The sequence below is a fragment of the Poecilia mexicana genome, unplaced genomic scaffold, assembly GCF_051168715.1.
Source record: "Poecilia mexicana isolate PSO_F unplaced genomic scaffold, ASM5116871v1 scaffold_23, whole genome shotgun sequence".
Taxonomy (NCBI): Eukaryota; Metazoa; Chordata; class Actinopteri; order Cyprinodontiformes; family Poeciliidae; genus Poecilia; species Poecilia mexicana.
The window spans coordinates 13,759,360-13,778,306 of NW_028263392.1; the positions used below are offsets into that span (position 1 = coordinate 13,759,360).

The 18,947-nt window shown below is 39.4% G+C and overlaps 1 protein-coding gene across 1 annotated transcript in view; it reads right to left on the bottom strand.

Moving 5' to 3' along the window:
• pawr (PRKC, apoptosis, WT1, regulator) overlaps positions 1-18,947 on the bottom strand; it is a 57,445-nt gene that overhangs the window by 9,485 nt on the left and 29,013 nt on the right. The window contains exons 3-4 of the mRNA XM_014988504.2: positions 7,546-7,671; positions 1,030-1,064 (exon numbers count right to left, since the gene is read on the bottom strand). Coding sequence (XP_014843990.2) covers positions 1,030-1,064; positions 7,546-7,671 — 161 coding nt within the window. The remainder of the gene's footprint in view (positions 1-1,029; positions 1,065-7,545; positions 7,672-18,947) is intronic.

Sequence of the window (18,947 nt, forward strand, 5' to 3'; positions counted from 1 at the left end):
GTTCATGCTAGAAAACCCTTCAGGTGGGCTGAATTAAACTAATTCATATCAATGCAAAAACATTGTTTGCAAGATTTCATCCTTTACAGGTTGGTTTGGACAGATTTTTTCTTGTTGTTTTTGTTGATCTGAAATGTTTAAGAGTGACAAATGTGCAAAAAAGGAAGAAATCTGCAAATAGATTAATATTAAATTTTCAAAAGTAATAAAAAAAAAATCTTTCAGGCCTTAAAGTTACACAGATGCGTTAGAACAACACACTTTCCAACAGGAACATTTTAAAGACAGTAAATTAGAGAGTGCTTTGTATTGTTGCTCTTTTAGCCGTCTTGTGCGGCCCGGCCCACCTGGCAGGTTATCTGTTGCAGAATTGCAGAGCATCCAAGTGTAGCCGGGCCAGCTGATGGGGCAGAAGCCATAATTACACAGACAGATTGAATGTCAGCTTGAGAAACAGGCTCAGGGTTGGACTAGAACTGCTCACTTTGAGTGCACAGACAGCAAAACAAATACTGCGTCCTTCATTATCAAGTAAAATAAATAAATAATTGAGTTTTAGCGATTTATGTCAAGGGGAAAAATAACTAATACAGGAAGTGAAAATATGTCTGCTCGGGAAAAGAGCCAAAGCTGATGTTTGTCGACTTCGAGAAGAAGAAGTTCAAAAGCCTTTCATCAAATGCCAGAGCAAAGCTAAACCAAACTGACCCAGTCATTTCCCACAAAACCTTTCAAAGCAAGCCATTTACTTTCAGCACTCCATGTCTGCCACAGCAGGGAAGTGATGGCCTGAACAAAGTGTCATAGGTCCAGATGGTGTCCTGTCAGCTACTGTTCAAAAAACAGCCATCAGCCATCATCCTTCTTGAACCACAACAGCAAGAAACAAGCTGCATCGAGAAATCAAAACAGTCCAGCAGTTTCAGAGAAAATCTTGCAACCTTTATCTCCAGGCTTCTTTTCACTCACTTGACAGATTCGTCAAAAATTACACTTCATGCCTGATCAAAATCAAAATGTGAATCTCACCTCTTAAAACGTCCAGAAGCAGCTTTAGGGGTTTCCTGCAGAAACAAATGGGGAAAATTATGTTTAATTTGCATGCACAATGTATTAGCAGAAAAATATAACTGTTCGTTCCATCTGCCTAAGGTTGTGTTGGCTCACCATGAGAACAAAAAGACATCCACAGAAATAAGAGAAATTCATCAGGAGAAGCATTTATAAAGAGCCTTAAGGTTGTGCATGAAAGTTCAAAAGCAGCAGCTGCTGAGCTGATATAAATGGGCTTTGTTTCATTTCATAGTTCACCACGAATCTGTAGCCTCAAGTTGGAAAAGGCAATCTTGTTTTGAAACATGGAAGGGATGTTTTCTCTCTCTTATTTTCCCATTATTGTATAATCTAAAAAAGATCTGAAGATTGTTTAGATCTATCCAGCAGTGAGTGGCGTCGCCTTCAGGAAAACCTCGCTTTTGAGAAAAATGAAGTGTGAGTTGCAGGTTCTGGGAGATGAATGCGGATCTCCTTTTTCCTGAGGTTCTGTGCAGTGAAGGGTCCGACGGTTGATTGAAGAGCCATTGTTCCGCTAGACTCCCTTCATCAATGCTCTTTTTTTTTTTGTTTCACACATGCAGCCATCTTTAAGACTGACGTATGAAAAAAGTAGAATTTTGACAACATTTTTGGTACATTTCCAACAAAAACATGAACTAAGTTTCAAGGAGGTGGATTTTTGATGCAGAAATGGGTGTGAACATACTTTGATTTAACTACAGAAAAGCAAAAATTCACATGAAAAATTAGTAGAGCTAAGAGTTACACAAAATGTAGTCACAAACATTAAATTTTCATTGTGTGCCTTGCTTTGACATCAATACACCAGACAAAAGATTATTCAGCTATATGCTACTCTATACTTCAAGTTGCTGAGCTTTATTAAACTGCATATAATTTTTTATATTTCAGTTTGTTTTTTACATATATAAGGTCAAAATAATTGTGCATGTGCTTACAAAACACATCCACTGACTTGTTTACCTCAATCAAAAAGACTGATTTCAGTAAATATGCTGTCTAAATGTAAATGTGTGTTTATTGCTATTCCTCCACACAATGCCGCATGTTGAATAAAGTATGAAAAAAATTACATAAATCCCTCCTGAACTGAGCTTGAATAGCTTCCATTAGCAATCAAAACTGCTGCTGCTGCAGTGTTTCTAAGGTAATTTGAAACAGATGAACAGAGGTAATACGGAACAGAAATTAATCAATCACAAATGCAAGAAAAGGGAAGTTCATCCCCAAATATGTAAGCAAAGTGAAACACACAAAACCATCTGTTCGCTTAATCAAATCCATATAAATGTACGTCATCATTTATGGTTTTGACTGGATTAAGCTTATAAGTCACTCTTTTTAATGTGTTTTCCATAACTATTTGAAATCAGAAGAAGGATGTTAAAGTATTTTTTGTACAAAGAATAGTTAATGTGAACCATGCACCGCTTTAAACTTTCAAAACAACAAAGATGGAGCGCACCCTGCCACCCAGGACTTTTTATTACAAGACCAAAATGTCATACTTTTCAGATTACAATTTCCAGAGTTTGTCATAAATACATTAATGTATTTATAATGAATATGAAACCTGACCTGGAAAGCTGACAGAAGCACTTCAAGGACAATTCTCTAAAAAACAAAAACAAAAAAAAAACTACTTTTAACTCAATTCATTAACATTATAGTTTGATCCTTCAGGTGTGAAAGTCTTTTAATTTAATTAAAAGACAAGTTATAAACACCAGTACGAAAGTAAATGTTAAACTAGATGTTTTACTGAATATTTTTGTTTTAAAAATCTTGATTCATTCTGTCATTCTGCAGTAGTTTGACTACAAAGACGCTGGTAGTTTATTAAACAGTTTCTGATTTGGATTGAGAGTGATTATTCACTGCATTCAGTAAAGAAACTAAAACTTAATCTCATCAATATTGTGTTAGTGTGAAACACATTTTATACTTTAAATAAACCAGCTTTTACTTTTTGTTCTCCTTTGCTGAAGGTCTACTTCGATGTTGGTTCTATTTTGCAGAAATGTATATTAAAGTCAGAAGGCAATTTGAAATAGATCATGCATGGAATAAATTGGAAAATAATCAACAGTCAACATAGTTGACAAGACACAATTTTCAAGTTTCACTTATAAGAATGTTTCCACCCACATTTATTTACAGACTATGACAAATCAAAAGTAGCACAACCTAAATGGAAAACACTCGTCACAAAAACACCTCCCAAAATTTTATTTGCCACATCATTAAACACTTTTAAACTATTTATTCATCATCCCTGGGCCGGTTTGACGCGCCCCATATGCTTCAGCACAGAGCTCAGACACAAACGTATCTGAAAAATACCTTCGTCATACCTAGAGCAAAATAATCCTCGATGTTTATCTCTGTTCTGTCTTTTCTATTTTTCTTGAGGAACTTAATAATTTCAGTAGAAAAAGCTTAAACAAAACGCATATGTGGCTCTTTCAAGAAGAACAAAGGCTCTGATGCTGGGAGATAATTCCTGGCTCCTAAAAGAGTAAAATGTGTATTTAAATGAAAACATTTGTAGATTTTTTGCTGACATTTACTCAACATGTAACTGAAAACATTAAGGTTCAATCTGATTCCTCTGTGCCTCACTGGGCTATTGTTGGAATGCTTTTTCCACTGTTCTCACATTTTATTAAGAAGCTGTCAGAGTTTGATGCCAGCTGCAGAAAAAGAGCTTAAAATGCCAATCTTTGATGAAGTGAAGGTGGAAACATGACAAGTGTTCACTCTAAACACCGGAAGACATATTCAACTGTTGTCTCCATTTGGGGTGCTAAATGTGATGCTTGGGGAAAAAAAAAGAGAGTTAAATCTGTGTGTCCTTTCCTCATCTAACATTTTCTCAGAGGAAGAAATGTTAAAGCATGAATCATAAAAATCATATTTAGACATTTCCATTTGTGCTTAAAGCAAATTAGTTTTTCCATTTTAAGCAGCTTTTTAAGGCTTTTATAGCTGGGGTTTCCAAAAATTTGCTTAAATAAATCAAAAATATCTCTCTCCAAATATTTAGCTGCAGCTGCAACTTGTTTTCCTCAGTGTCTGAGCCAAATGAGAAATATTGTATACCTCTATTCTGACTTCCTTTCAAACTGCATCCTCTTAACATTTTGACAGTGACATCAATATAATGTAGTTAAATCATTATGAGTACAACACAAATATTAATAATTTAGGAAAGTTGAGACTTTTACCTGCTTCCATTCACTGTCACCGTGTAACACAACCAAAGCACGGCTGGCTAATGTAAAATATACCGATGAAATGGGAGTGTTTACATAGTTTTTGTCACAAGCAGGCATTCCACTGATGCAAGTTAGAGAAAATTGATTTTCCAAGCTTCCACTAGACAAACGGGATTGATCCTTAATTTCACAGATCACCATTAATCCTTGTTTTACCAAAATTTGTAGAAACTAGTCAATTCGCCGTCACCACTTGAGAGGCTATTGTGCTCCTTCAATGGAAAAGTTTGGTGTTTTTATAGCCATAAGCCTAAACCAAGTTACAAAGGAAAAAAAAAAGTAAAATCTATAACGTATACGTATTAAGAGCCCACATTTCAAGCACTGTATGTGTCTCATTACCCTACTTTCATTGCTCACAGTAAAGATAAGCACTTTAGCTGTGATTCAGAGGTGTGAATAAGTATTTGTTCAGACGGAAACAAGAAATGCGATGAAAAAACAGCTGCTCCTGCAGGAAATCTCACATGACTGATGTTGAGTAATTCTTTGTTTAAATCTGTTCTACATCAGAACCGAGAGGCGATAATTAAAAATGCAGATGAGGCTTGTTAAAAAGAGCTGAACTTAGAGAGGCGTCACGTTATCTGCTCCGGGTTGAGAGTGAGACAGACAGACCTGGCGCCACTTTAAAAGGAGGTAATCCTGAGTTATGTTCCATATGTCGGATCTTTTTTCTTTTTCCTCCTGTAGGACTTGCAGAGCAGAGCAGGGGTAAGGCTGGTTAAGCAGGACCACATGACTGCAGAAGGATATCACAACATATGAAAGAAAAAAACATCATTTTTCCATGCTCGTAGACGTGACTTGGACTTTCTGTTCTAAACAAGAAAAAATACGGCTTGTTTTGTTTGGAATAAATGCTCCGAGACCTGGAGAGACATTTAGGAGTCGGATGCAGCCCTGTAAAAAAATCTGAACTGAGAATCTCTTGAACACTTCTCTTCCTACAGATATCTTCATTCCAGCAAGCAGGTGAAAACTGTATATCATAACACTGCTGCTACGGCAATCACTTGTCTAGTCATGATACAAGGAGTTCGACAGGCACGACTATTTTTTCAAGCTGCTCCTACTTCACATGTCAGTTTGATAGCTGCATAGGGAAACCACAGTAAAAAAATGTATCCCTGCTGCTTATGGAACAAGCTGTCAGAATAAAAATATACGTTTTAAAAATCAGTGACAGCTATATATGAATGGATATGGAAGATCCTGCACATCTGGTTTATGTATGCACATACATGAAGGTGTAAAATGAAGCTTAGATTATTCTGTTTCAAGTGACAATATCACGATTTGAGCACCTAATACAAAACTAAAGCAGTGACAGAAAAGATCTAGCAAGCAGGCCAGAAATTTAAGTGACATAATAAAGATGGTCTGGCTTTAATTTATCAGTTTGGAAAAAGAAAAGCACTTGTGACACCAAATATGTAAATCTGACAGCTTTCAAATAGAAGCATTTTCTGCTCAGCACACTCTCCTCTCTAAGCATCCAAATACCTGATTAACAAGCCATTCAACTGTTTTGTAGAACAAAGAAGTAGTGAATGGAAGCAGCTGAAAATCTTTCTTCACATAGCCAGTTTATATTGGATTAATTAAATGGAGATCTGTCAATGTTTGCCGACAACCTACTTAAAAAAGTACTTTCATGATCTGACTGCAGGCCATGAAAAAGTCATCCAACACAGCTGTGCATGAAGTGTGTCCCAATTGCTTAACTTTTGGATCTTTTGACTTTTTGTAATATTGCAGAGAGACTGCTTTTGGTGGCTGAGGAGTCTTTGAGAAGAGAAGGACTGCTTACACCTTCATTTTTTTTAAGAAGCGCACAACTCCAGAGGCTCCTTTTTGGTTCATTAAAGTTTTTCTCTTTTTAAAAAAGTCCATTCTGATTTTATGGTGCGTTCACACCAAACGCGTTTTCAGCGTTTGACATGTCAAGAGTGTCCAATGCGTCCGAATAGCTCGAACGATTTCGACGTGCTTCCATGTAGACTTTGACTGTAAACCAGACGCGTGAGATGGTAGGTGTAGAGCAAAATGTCAAGCGTCTGCATTCAGAGTGAACATGTGTCGAACCTGAGGCGTCGGACTCGTTTGCTGTGAACGCACCGTAAAGTTTAATACGTGCAAGATTTTTTTGTTAAACTAGAGGACTGACGTCTTCTATTCTAAGTCGGATGCGTGGCAAAGCTGAACTCCTCGCTGTTTGTTTGCAGTTTAGCAAATTCCTTACTTTTGATTATTGGTTTATTCTTTAATCAAAGCCACAACTAAGCAGGTGCTGTCACAATCTTCCTGGTAAGCATGGTATTCGTGTGCACATTTCATACACAAGCCTCTGCTCGGTATAAACAGCCTCAGACAGTTTCTGCCCAAAACAAAATAAAGCCCATTGATGCACAACAGCCAATCCATCTGGAACGTGACTACAACCTTCATCCATGCAGAGTTGTCACACAGTGGAAGATTCTTCTTAAAAAAAAAAGAATAGAAAAAAGAAGGCAATTTTCATGTCAGTCAGAAATAAAAGAAAATACTTTTTTCGTCATTGTGACACAGCGTGATGGATTTCAACCCCCCTCTGTGCTCAGCCTTTTATTGGGAATCGCTGTGTTCATTTGGAGTTGGTGAAATTAGATTGTGTTTTGTAGAACATAAACTGCTCTGAAACATGACTTAAGTATTTCATTTTCACTTATTCACTTATGTTTTCATTTTGCAGACCACTTATCAAAATTAATACAAAGAAGTGCATTCTGTCTCTGCATGGATTCCATTTGAATAAAATAATCACACTGCTGGTTGGAAAGCTAAGGAAAAAAACAGACATCATAAGAAGCAGAGCTGGAAACAGGTTCCCAAATACAGTCGGGTTTTTCCCCCCCAAAATACCTGGTTTTAAAAAGATCCCACCACCAAAACTTAAAGGTTTAAACCATTTTAAACGGTATTTTATGGTTCTTCATTTCTCTTTCAACTGGAGTTCCCAGGGATGATGAAATGCTGAGACACCTTCGTGTTTTGAATCACGGCTTTCTTTTCACACAAGCTCAGCTGAGCTCTGCCAGCGTCTTCCTGTGCAACAGTGCCTCTGTTTGGCAGCACAGAAGTAACAATCTGCGCAGCGCACTGGCTGGGAATAGACAAGACATTCCTCCTCTGCATCTGAAGCTCTTACCAGCAGGTAGCCGGTGGCCGGGTCAGCCGTCATAGACTCATTCTGGAAAGTGTTGACCTGAACCAGCTCCTCTTCCTCACGTCTGTCTTTTTCTCCTGCGTCGTCGTCGTCCAGCTCATCCAGGCTCTGACAGGGAAAGAGAATATAAAGAAAAAAATTTAGAAATAGAGTAGAAATATTATTTTTTCTGCAACCATTTTTGCTGCACAAGTATGTTTTATATAGATAAACAGACGGTAAGCCCATCAGAATCACCCTTTTGCTTCTTTTTAAATCCTGACTAAGCATGCTAAAACTCACTTGCAGGAATCAGGAGCTAATTATACACCAACACAAGATCAACTGGTGAAGCATCAGGAAAATAACCAGCCTGCTTGGGGGACTTTTGGGCTGAGGGGATTTTTTTTAAAAAGAGGAATCTGTTTTGATAACAATAAACAGCTTGCACAAACATGCAAAGAACCAACATCCTTTTGAAAGAAAAGAAAGGCATTTAGCTAAAAATATTCAGGCAGAGATCTCAGATAGCGCCTGGGAAACTCTCCAGATTCACTCCTGGTAATATGGATTTTTTTTCTCCATCTAGAAATCTGTGCAAGAGCTCAGTTTCTAATTCCATCCCTTCTGAGTCAACACGGACACAAAGTTGGAGAGAGAAGTGATGGATAAAGGCATTCCACAAACAGATTTACAGAAGGATGGAGGCCTGGACTGTGACAAGAGGTTGAGAGAGAGGCCGCAGTCTTGGAGGGTCATGATTTAAACCAGCCTTTCCTGTTTCACACTGCAAAGTGAACAAAAGATGCCAGCTCAACAGGCCCTTCAGTGGTAAAAATAGCCTTACAAGGTTAACAAGGAATGCAGTCGTTTGCAGGCCTTTCCTGTCAAAGTGTTTATCAGTTCTCCTTAGGGAAAATGCCAGCTCTTTTCCTCTTTAGCTGGTTTTATGCTTGCACTGTAGCTTTGCAATGTCCCTCAGAGGATCTGAAGGGGTGGCACGCGGGAAACCAGCAGTTTTGTCGGCGCACAAAACTTTCCATCGAGGCACCAAGTAAAGTCTGAAAAATCGGGGTGGGAGAAAAATGTACAAACATGGCAACAGATCTTCACTCCTGTTTTTCTCATATGGTGTTTTCCACCCTCTCGTTACCTTGGATCAATCAATCAATCAAATTTTATTTGTATAGCACATTTCAGCAGCAAGGCATTTCAAAGTGCTTTACATAATTTTAAACAGTGAGAAAGAAAAAGAAAGTAATAAAAAGATAAAAAGAAAAGATAAAATCACAGCCTAACAGGACAAGGCCTCCAGCCTTGCAGCACCAGGCTCCGTCCGCCTGTTTCGCGAAAATTTTGCGCTAGGACTTTCGCTGTCCTACGCGGATTTTGTGCATTAATTGGTTACCTGTTAGTCTAGAATTTACAGGGTTAAACAGTGAGAAAGAAAAAGAAAGTAATAAAAAGATAATAAAATCACAGCCTAACAGGACAAGGCCTCCAGCCTTGCAGCACCAGGCTCCGTCCGCCTGTTTCGCAAAAATTTTGCGCTAGGACTTTCGCTGTCCTACGCGGATTTTGTGCATTAATTGGTTACCTGTTAGTCTAGAATTTACAGGGTTTTATATACGCGCAATGACTCCCAGTCACTCGCAAATACATAGAAGGCATCAATTGCCATAAGCAACTGTAAACAGGTGGGTTTTAAGTTGAGATTTAAAGGCACCCAGTGTTTCAGCTGTTTTACAGTTTTCTGGAAGTTTGTTCCAAATCCGTGGTGCATAGAAACTGAATGCTGCTTCTCCTCGTTTGGTTCTGGTTCTGGGGATGCAGAGCAGACCAGAACCAGAAGATCTGAGGGGTCTAGATGGTTGGTACAGCAATAACAGATCTTTAATGTATTGTGGTGCTAAACCGTTCAGTGATTTATAAACTAACAACAGTATTTTAAAGTCTATTCTTTGAGCTACAGGGAGCCAGTGTAGGGACTTTAGAACTGGTGTTATGTGCTCTATCTTCCTGGTTCTAGTGAGAACGCGAGCAGCAGCGTTCTGGATCAGCTGCAGCTGTTTGATTGATTTATTAGTCAGACCTGTGAAGACGCTGTTGCAGTAATCAATACGGCTAAAGATAAACGCATGGATGAGTTTCTCTAGATCCTGCTGAGACATTAGTCCTCTAATCCTGGAGATGTTCTTCAGGTGATAGAAGGCCGACTTTGTGACTGTCTTTATGTGGCTCTGAAGGTTCAAGTCAGAGTCCATCACTACTCCCAGGTTTCGGGCCTGATCCCTGGTTTTCAGTTGTAATAACTGAAGCTGAGCATTGATTCTAGTTCGTTCCTCTTTAGGTCCAAAGATAATAACTTCAGTTTTGTTTCTGTTCAGCTGGAGAAAGTTTTGGCCCATCCACACATTTATCTGATCTAAGCATCTGTTCAGTGATTGGATGGGTTCAGAGTCACCTGGTGACATCGTGATGTAGAGCTGTGTATCATCCGCATAGTTATGGTAGCTAATCCTATTTCCTGCTATAACCTGAGCCAGCGGGAGCATATAAATATTGAAAAGAAGGGGTCCTAGGATTGAGCCTTGGGGTACCCCACATGTGACCTTTGACCTCTCTGATGAGAAGTTTCCAATTGAAACAAAGAAATTCCTGTTCTTTATGTAAGATTCAAACCAGTTGAGCACTGGACCAGAGAGTCCGACCCAACTCTCCAGTCGATTCAGTAAAATGTCATGGTCAACAGTGTCGAAAGCTGCACTGAGGTCCAACAGAACCAGTACTGTGGTTCTCCCACAGTCTGCATTTATATGGATGTCATTGAACACTTTGACTAGGCCGTCTCCGTGCTGTGGTGAGCACGAAAACCAGACTGGAAGGAGTCAAAGCGATTCATTATTGTTAAGAAGTTATTTAATTGTTTAAAAACTGCTTTTTCAATAACTTTGCTGATGAATGGGAGGTTGGAGATCGGCCTGTAATTCTGCAGTAGTGATTTGTCCAGATTGTTCTTTTTTATCAGTGGTTTGATAACTGCTGTTTTCAAAGTCTGGGGGAAAACACCTGAAGACAACGATGTGTTTACTATATGGAGCAGATCATTAGCAACGACAGGCAGGACTTTCTTAAAGAAATGTGTGGGTAGGACATCCAGACAGCAGGAACTGGAGCTTAATTGACTTATAATTTCTTCTAGGGTTTTATAATGAAGTAGTTGAAATTGGGTCATTTTTCCTGCATTCGTTTTGTTTGGGCACAGCATTGGTACTGGCTTTGGAGTGGATGTGCAGATTAATCCTCTGATCTTTTGAATTTTCTCTGAAAAGAAACTGGAAAACTTGTTGCAGGCGGCATTAGATTGAAGTTCAGGTGGCAGCATCACAGGAGGATTTGTGAGCCTGTCAACAGTATCAAATAAAGCTCGGGCGTTGTTAGTGTTTTTGTTTATGACATCTGCAAAGAAAGCCTCTCTTGCAAGTTTTAGTGTTGTGTGATAGTTACGTAGTCTTTCCTTGTAGATGTCATAATAAACGTGTAGTTGAGTTTTACGCCATTTCCGTTCGGCTCTACGGCAGAGTTGTCTTGCAGACAGAACTGTTTGTGCATTTCTCCATGGAGATTTCTTCCTACCAGACACAACCTTCACTTTAATGGGTGCAATGTAATCAATGATATCTGAAAGTTTGCACTGAAAATCATCTACCAACTTATCTACGTTATTATAGCTTAAGGGCGAGGAAGAAGAGTAGATTTGATTAAATGTTTCTGCTGTGTTTTCTGTGAAAGTACGTTTTGTGATAGTAGCTGTTTGTCCAAGTGGGTTAATGGATAAAGAACTTTCAAAGATAACAGCAAAGTGGTCCGACAGGGCGACATCAGTTACAGAGACATTGGAAATATTCACACCCTTACTGATAACCAGGTCCAGTGTGTGTCCATGAGTGTGTGTTGCTTGTTTGACATGTTGTGTTAAACCAAAACTCTCTAATATATCAAATAGCTTTTTTGCCCCTCGGTCTTGGGGGTTGTCAACATGAATGTTGAAATCACCGACAATTATCAAACAATCGTAGTCAATGCATATGAGAGATAGAAGTTCATTGAAGTCCATAAAGAAATTTTCCACATATGTTGGAGTTTTGTATAAGGTTAGTATCAAAGTTCTTTTGTGGCCTTTTACCTCAATTCCAAGATACTCAAAAGACATAAAATGACCCAGAGAGATTTTGCCACAGTTCATGGTATTTGTAAATATTGAAGCCACGCCTCCTCCTTTTTTATGTTTTCTATTCTCACTTAAAAAATTGTATGTAGGAGGCGCTGATTCAATTAGTACGATTGCTTCATTATTGTCATTCAGCCATGTTTCTGTCAGAAATAAAACATCAATATTATGCTCGGTGATGAAATCATTAATTAATAGAGCTTTAGCACAAAGAGATCTGGTATTTAAAAGAGCCAGTTTAAGTGACTTGGAGGCTGAAAGTTCTTCAGTCTGAGGTTCCTGTATGCAGGGGATCAGTTTGAGGTTTGAATTAAGACCGCTGCTTTTTGTATTTCTGTTTTTTCTAACTTTTCTTCTAGTGATCCGGACAGGTAATGTCCTGCTATGAAATGTCGGGGGGCCAGACACATTCTGGTGGAAGACTGTTGTAAAAATAATATCTGGACCCCGGTCTCAGACCTCAGAAACGCAGAGTGCTGGATCCTCAGGGAGGTCAGAGGCAGGTGGCTTAGATGAAGTGAGGTCTGCTATGTTAGCGCTAAGGAGAGTCGTGCCGAGGCGAACCTGTTGATCTATTCCAGCCTGCTGAGAGGAGAAAGAGTCCGTCCGCCTTCCTTTCTGACCCGTGTCCTCCACCAGCATCTTCAGGCGGCACAGGTGCAGCCCGACTCTCTTTAGTGATTGACTTCCTGGGAAACTTTGTTCTTGTGAGTGAGTAAAGGAGCAGAGAGGAATGGGGGATGGAGGAGGGGAACCGGTCAATCTGTCACCAGTCGATGTTTTATCAGTTTGTATTGGAATAGTTTGTTCTTGATAAGCGGAGGGTTCCATCCTAGTCAGACATCCTTGAGCCAGTTCTTCTGAAGCAATGGTCACATTGCTGTTCTTGTTGATAAAATGAAAAATGTTTGCAGTGAGCAGCCTTATCCCATGTTTGTTAAGATTGCGTCCTCCTCTTCCAAAGAGGTGAAAGCGCTGCCAGTAGATCCAGAGGTTATCAATGAAGGTCACTGAGCTGGCAGAGCAGGTTTTAATCAGCCATTTGTTTATCATGCCCAGCCTGGAATGTTTTTCGTCTCCCCATTGAGGCGATGGAATTGGACCGCTGAGAAATAACTTCATTTTTAATTTTCCCATAGTGTCCAGAAGAATATTAAAGTCCTTTTTTAGAATCTCCGATTTTTGCTTTGCCAGATCGTTAGCTCCAACATGCACAACTAAAGTCTCCATGTTTGGCTGATCAGCGGTTAGAGAGTGCACTTTGCGAGTCAAATCAGAAACAGTGTCACCAAGAAAAGAAACCACTCTGGTTTTCTTGGGATTGCAAACATGACTGATTCCATTTACTGTCTCATCTCCAACAATAAGCACTCTTTGCATACCTTTTGTTTTCCCGGTGTTCATTTTGTCCTTCGGAGCTTTGTAGGGTGGATGTGCTGGTCTCGCCTCATTGTTGATGTTTGAAGATGGGTTTTCACTCAGAGGCTCAGGCTGGAGTGCAGAAAATCTGTTTTTCAGTGGGATTCCCACGGAGTCGGAATATTTTGAGGCTTGGGCTGGTCGCTTTGTCCTTGGGAGCGGGGTCGGTGGGGCCGTTTTTGTTCCAGCTGCTTGTTTGCAGTTCTTTGGCGGAGCAGGTGTTGAAGTTGAAGGTGGGTTTCGGCTCAGAGTTGGCCACGCTGTTTCGTCCAGGTGAGGTGTTCTCCCTGTTAGTCGTCTCATGGGATCTGCAGTGTGAGACTTTTGTTTTGGTTTGGCACCCTGAGCGATCCAGGGCGAGCTGGTTGGTGCAGGGTGTACGACCTCACCGCTGATTTGAGGAAGAGTTGTTTCATTTCCACAGGTAGCGTTGATCTCAAAGTTCACCTCCAGCCGTTGAATCTTCGTTTCTAAAAACTGAAGTCGTTGTAGAATACTGTTAATGTCCTTGGGGTCGGACGGGGGCATTTTGCCCTAGCTCAACTTGGAGATGAAGAAAAGTAAGGTAAAAATAAAAGTGAAAAAATATTTCCCAGTCCTTAAGTCTGAAGTAATCCAGTTATTATGTAAAAATTGTGACTGTAAAAATAATTCACAGGCAAAGTTATCAGTAAGGACGGGAGAGAGCAGGATAAGCTGTTCCTCCTTCAGCTGCAAGGACAGAATTTTTCTGTCCTTGCTGTCCTTGGATACCATCAAATACATGTGGTAATGATATAGTCCTAAAAGAACAGCCATCAAGCAGTCTCATCGATCATTTTTGGCATGTTAAGAACACCCGATGGTTTCCAAACCAAAATCTTTGAATCCTGTTTTGCCAGTCATGCCCTATGAAGGGCTTCTGTTAACAACTGAAAAGGAAACATCTCTGTTTCACTTTGCATTAAATAGTTCAATACCGGTTATTCCTATTGCTAAATCAGAATGTGTCTGTGATCAGACTTGTTTATGTACTGCATGTTTTCCCCATTGAACATTTCTACAAGAGTCCCTTAAAAACACCGTTAAGATCTGATCAACTTTTTCCTCATTTTAATGCATGTATGGTTATCATTTGTTTCAATGAAGGAATTAGTGCAGAAACAGCATCACCAAAACCAAACCAGACAGGTCTGAGATAAAGCTGTGGGGAGGTTCAAAGTTTATGAAAACACTTGCAGGACACTGTCTGCTAGTCTGCTATTATTTTTTAAATTATAAGGATGGGAGCCTTTAATGGTTCTGACATAAAACGCCACCAATATGTGGGAAACAGGAACTTTTGAGGTTACCAAAAATAATTACGTTAAACAGAAGTCTGCTTGTGTCAACACAAAGCGAACTGCTCAGTGACCAACCACTCCGCTATGCACAAACTTCCCTGAAATGTTGAATCGGGGACCTCAACGTTTGTTTTGGATAGAAAGGCAGCTCTCTTTTTTCACCCTGTAGGATTCAAAATTGCTTTGCATTTCCATCTATTCCAAATAAAGGGAAGAGAAATCTGCGCGTGCATCCATATAAGGGAATCTTCTGCTCCTGAGCTCATCATAATGTGTGCATTTTTCTGGTCACTTTTTCACCCTGGACAGCTGAAATAAGCAGTTTGGGTGCTGAGGGATGATTGTGCAATGCTTTGACTCAAAAGTCAAGCTAATATTAGATGTTACACACAATGATCCGACAGTTTTTGTCTATTATTTACACATTCTGCACCAACTTCAAGTTTTACTGAAACAAACCAACATCTGATTTATATTTGAAATTCTGCAGAATGATCTTTTAATGATCTGAATGTTTGCATACTCAGTGAAACAGCTTAGATGCAGCTTTTTCCACAAATATGGTCAATCAAACTCCTGACTTAATTTAATTTTGTGAAGTTAGGTTCATGGAATCCAGCTGTGACTACTTGCATAAAATGAAAGCTCTTCCAATCAAAGCACTGCAGTTTACAAATTCCTGCACTGATGAATTGTGTAATAAATGACAAAAAGATATGCTGAAGTTCTGATAAATGTGTGCCTATCGTCATACCACTGATAGTTCCAGAAATGTTGCACTGAAAACTTGCTTCCTGTTTACAAAAGCATAGTGTGAGGGCGTTGAAGGAGTTTACATAAGCAGAACAAGGAAAACAGTCACCCCGCTTTGCTGCGATCTCCATACCCACGTCTGTCGCTCCGCACATGAAAAATTAAAGAAGCTACATCTGGAGCAGAACTTCACGGTCTGCTGGAATGTCTGTTGTGGTTGGAAACTCTTTGGGGAGGAAAATGATCAGTCCATTTTTTTTATTTTTCCCCGACGGTTCATCTGTGGCTGGCTGCAAAAATATATCAGACTTTTTCTACAGGACAGGAGGCTTTACCCTTATGCTCGGCATTTCAGTTAAAAATGACTGCATGACGGCAAAGGATGCAACTGATGATTGGCTGTCAAAAACTGAGCCTTTTTTTTTCAAACCCATCTGACTCGAGCACATACACCTCATACTAAAGGAGTGAAAAGATCCTCTTGCTCAATACCTTAAGGTCTTTTGATTTGCATATGAATATATAATAAAAATGTAAAATCTTCATGAAAAAGTCATTCAGGGGAACTGTTGTTGCATCTATGCAAACATAAAAAAATGACATTCTTCAGGATGAATAAAAAATAACTTTGGGGTCTACTGACTGCAAATTCATAGACGATTTGCACGGATGTCAAGAGGGATTTTTGATCTCGTTAACATGTTCTCAAAGAGGCTAAATGGTGATTTCATTGGAAAAGTGACCTCCTGCTTCAACAGTCGCCCAGGATTTCATATGTGCAGGTTTTTCACTGTGCCAGTGTCTCGTCCACTTCATCTCAAAATTAATCTCTAAACAAGCCGTGGGTATCTTCAGTGGAAGTATGCTCATGCAGGGGATTTAACGACCGGTGTGCATTAATCACCCGTCACTCACTACAGCACAGAGACTTCATTAGGATGATCCATTAGGAAAGAGATAAACTCACAAGCTGATTAATCACGACTGCCAGCTTGGTCAGGTCCCAACACAGGGCAAAACGCCTCGGAGCTGACAGATAAGACGCTGGTACTACCAAGGTTAGTGTCACAGGTATTTCAAATCTGAATTTATCAGATAAGAAATTTGTGATTGACGGCTTCATGTAAATACGACATGTACAGCTAAAATCAGAACAAAACCCCAAAGATTTTGAAGGATTATTCGTAAAACATTTTCAGAGAGCAGTTTGCGGCTTTTGAAGATTTATTTATGAGTTCAGATGCACGATAATTTGGGCAGCAGAACATGAATTGAACATGTGGCACGCAGTGTTTTTAATTGATGCTGCAAATCCAATTTGACTAGCAATAAATGAAATACTTCACTAAATAGTGGTACGTCCTTCTGCTTCAGGTCTGTTGCAAATACAGACCTCAGACAGAGAGCAGCATGCAGACAAGAAAAACTCCAGATTCTTAATTTGCATTCAACGTAATTTCAATAATTTGGGCAACTTTTTTATCTACACTTTTTTATTATTTAGGTGCACTAGTACATTTTACTAAGATAAGTCATGTCACAGTTATTCAAAATTAATATTGTTGCTTTTAAAGCTTTTTGATAGTATTTTTAATAAGGTTAAAGCAGAGAGGATCCTTAATTTGCTGCAGCAGTGATGTAAATATTCCATTCAATCTTGTCTCAGCTTTTTGGTCCTGCTTTGCACCCATAAAACCTAGTATTATTTGATGGGATGCCAATTAGCTCCCGGTTGTTAAAAAACAAAGAGCAAAAAAACGTGTTGCCATGGTTACACGTGAAAACTGTCAGAAAGCAACAAAAAAAAAAAGTGTGAGCAGAAATCCTTCCAGCTGCACTAAATCTAAACTTAGTGGGAATAATTGCAATGCCTCAGCCAAAAAACAGCATAACAGAGGAACATCATGCCCAGGAACCCTAAATATTAAAGTCAGTTAATGCCACATCCACATCCCTGTAATATCTTTTGAAATAAGGAATATTTAAGTGCAGCTCTAGATAAATGAGGTAAAGGGTCTTTAAAAAGAAATCAAAACATAAAAAATGAACTCATCTGCTCTCAGTTAATCTCTACTCTCAAGAAGTTTCTTTAAATTTAGCATTCAGAGCAAATCTCTGCATGACCTCCATCTAACCAGTAAAATATTCAGAGATCAGAATCCCTTTCAAGTTCATTCTGAAAAATATTACATAATTCCCCCAAACAGGACACACTCTGAGCACTGAGAAAAATAAAAATAAAAGCTAAAACCTGCATCTGCACACTATATATATTTACTCTTGCACTATTCAGAGTATAAAACAGCTGGTTTCAGAATGGTTTGAAGTCAGATTTACATATATGGATTGTCTGTGAAGGTGTTCTTTGGGGATTGAGTTAAGTCAAACATGGTGCAAAACATTCAAAGGATCAAAGTCTGTTTTGGCTTCGAGGGCTGGACAGCTTTCTTCAAAAATGACCGTAACATAAGAGAAATTCTAACAGTTTGGCTTTGAACTTGAAAACTGTGTGACCCTTTAACCCCAAGTTAGGCACTAGTAACTTAATCAACACCGAACCAAACCATGAATAGAGTCACAGCAAACAAAAAGCTTTAAGCAAATAAGCAGGAGAGTCTCTGGTTGCGATTGCTGACCCGGTGAGCAGCAGCATCAGCATTCCTCTGGATGTGTCAGAGTGAACCAAAGGCCTGAGGGCAGACCAGCTGGGCTCAGCAGAGCCGGGCAGAGATCTTCGACTGTCTGCATGAGCTTTAATGCCTCTGTGGGAAAACGCTCTCTGTATGCTTAGACGTTTGCCAAACTTCTTCTGTGGTCTAATAACCTCAGCGATGGCTTGGAGCGTCGACTGGGGTTGTAAGGAGCCTCAGTGTGCAATTAATATCTCTCTGTCTCTATCTATCCGTCTGTATCTGTAGGTTAGCATTTGCAGCTTCTCTTGTTACCCTGCATAAATGGGAGTTAACAATCCCAATCCACAGCCCTCCGCAGACAACCACATGGCCCTCCGTCGACCCCTCTGCTTCGTCATGTGGAACGAGGCAAGAGCTTTTACAGCAGAGAGGTTCAAAAGCACAAGCCTCCTGCAAAGTTTTCAGTTTCTGCATGGATGTTTCACAAACGGGAATCTTCAGACTTCCTCGTCTGGTGAGAAGCACCCAGAGCTGACCAAAGTTGTTCTTGTGGTTTCCACATCGCGGCTGTAGTTGTGGTGTGATTTAAGAGCATGATATCCAGCACTGTGGTGACGAAGGATTTCTCCCAGCTGTAAAACATCTATTCCTCGTGGTTTACAACAGAGACGTGTATAAAACTAGCAAAGAACCTCAAATGACCCTCGTCTTGGCTTGCAGCATGCTGACTACAGTCCTGACTGTCAAATCTGAAATCCAGAAGAACTATAAAACTATTAAATTATTTTTTGTGCAACAGTTTTCAATTAGCACAGTTAGCGCTGTATGATTAAAACCAAAGTGTGTTCATCATGACCTACTGTAAGGAAGTATACTACTGAGATTTCAATAAATACTACAAGAGATTTCCTTGTTATTTTTGTTTGATCAGGGTTGTAATTTGTCATCTTTTGTTAAAAGTATTGACCCAAACTGGAATAATAACCAGAATAATGTTAATTGGGTGAAAAAGGTTTCAGAAATAAATGTATAATTCTCTAATATTTA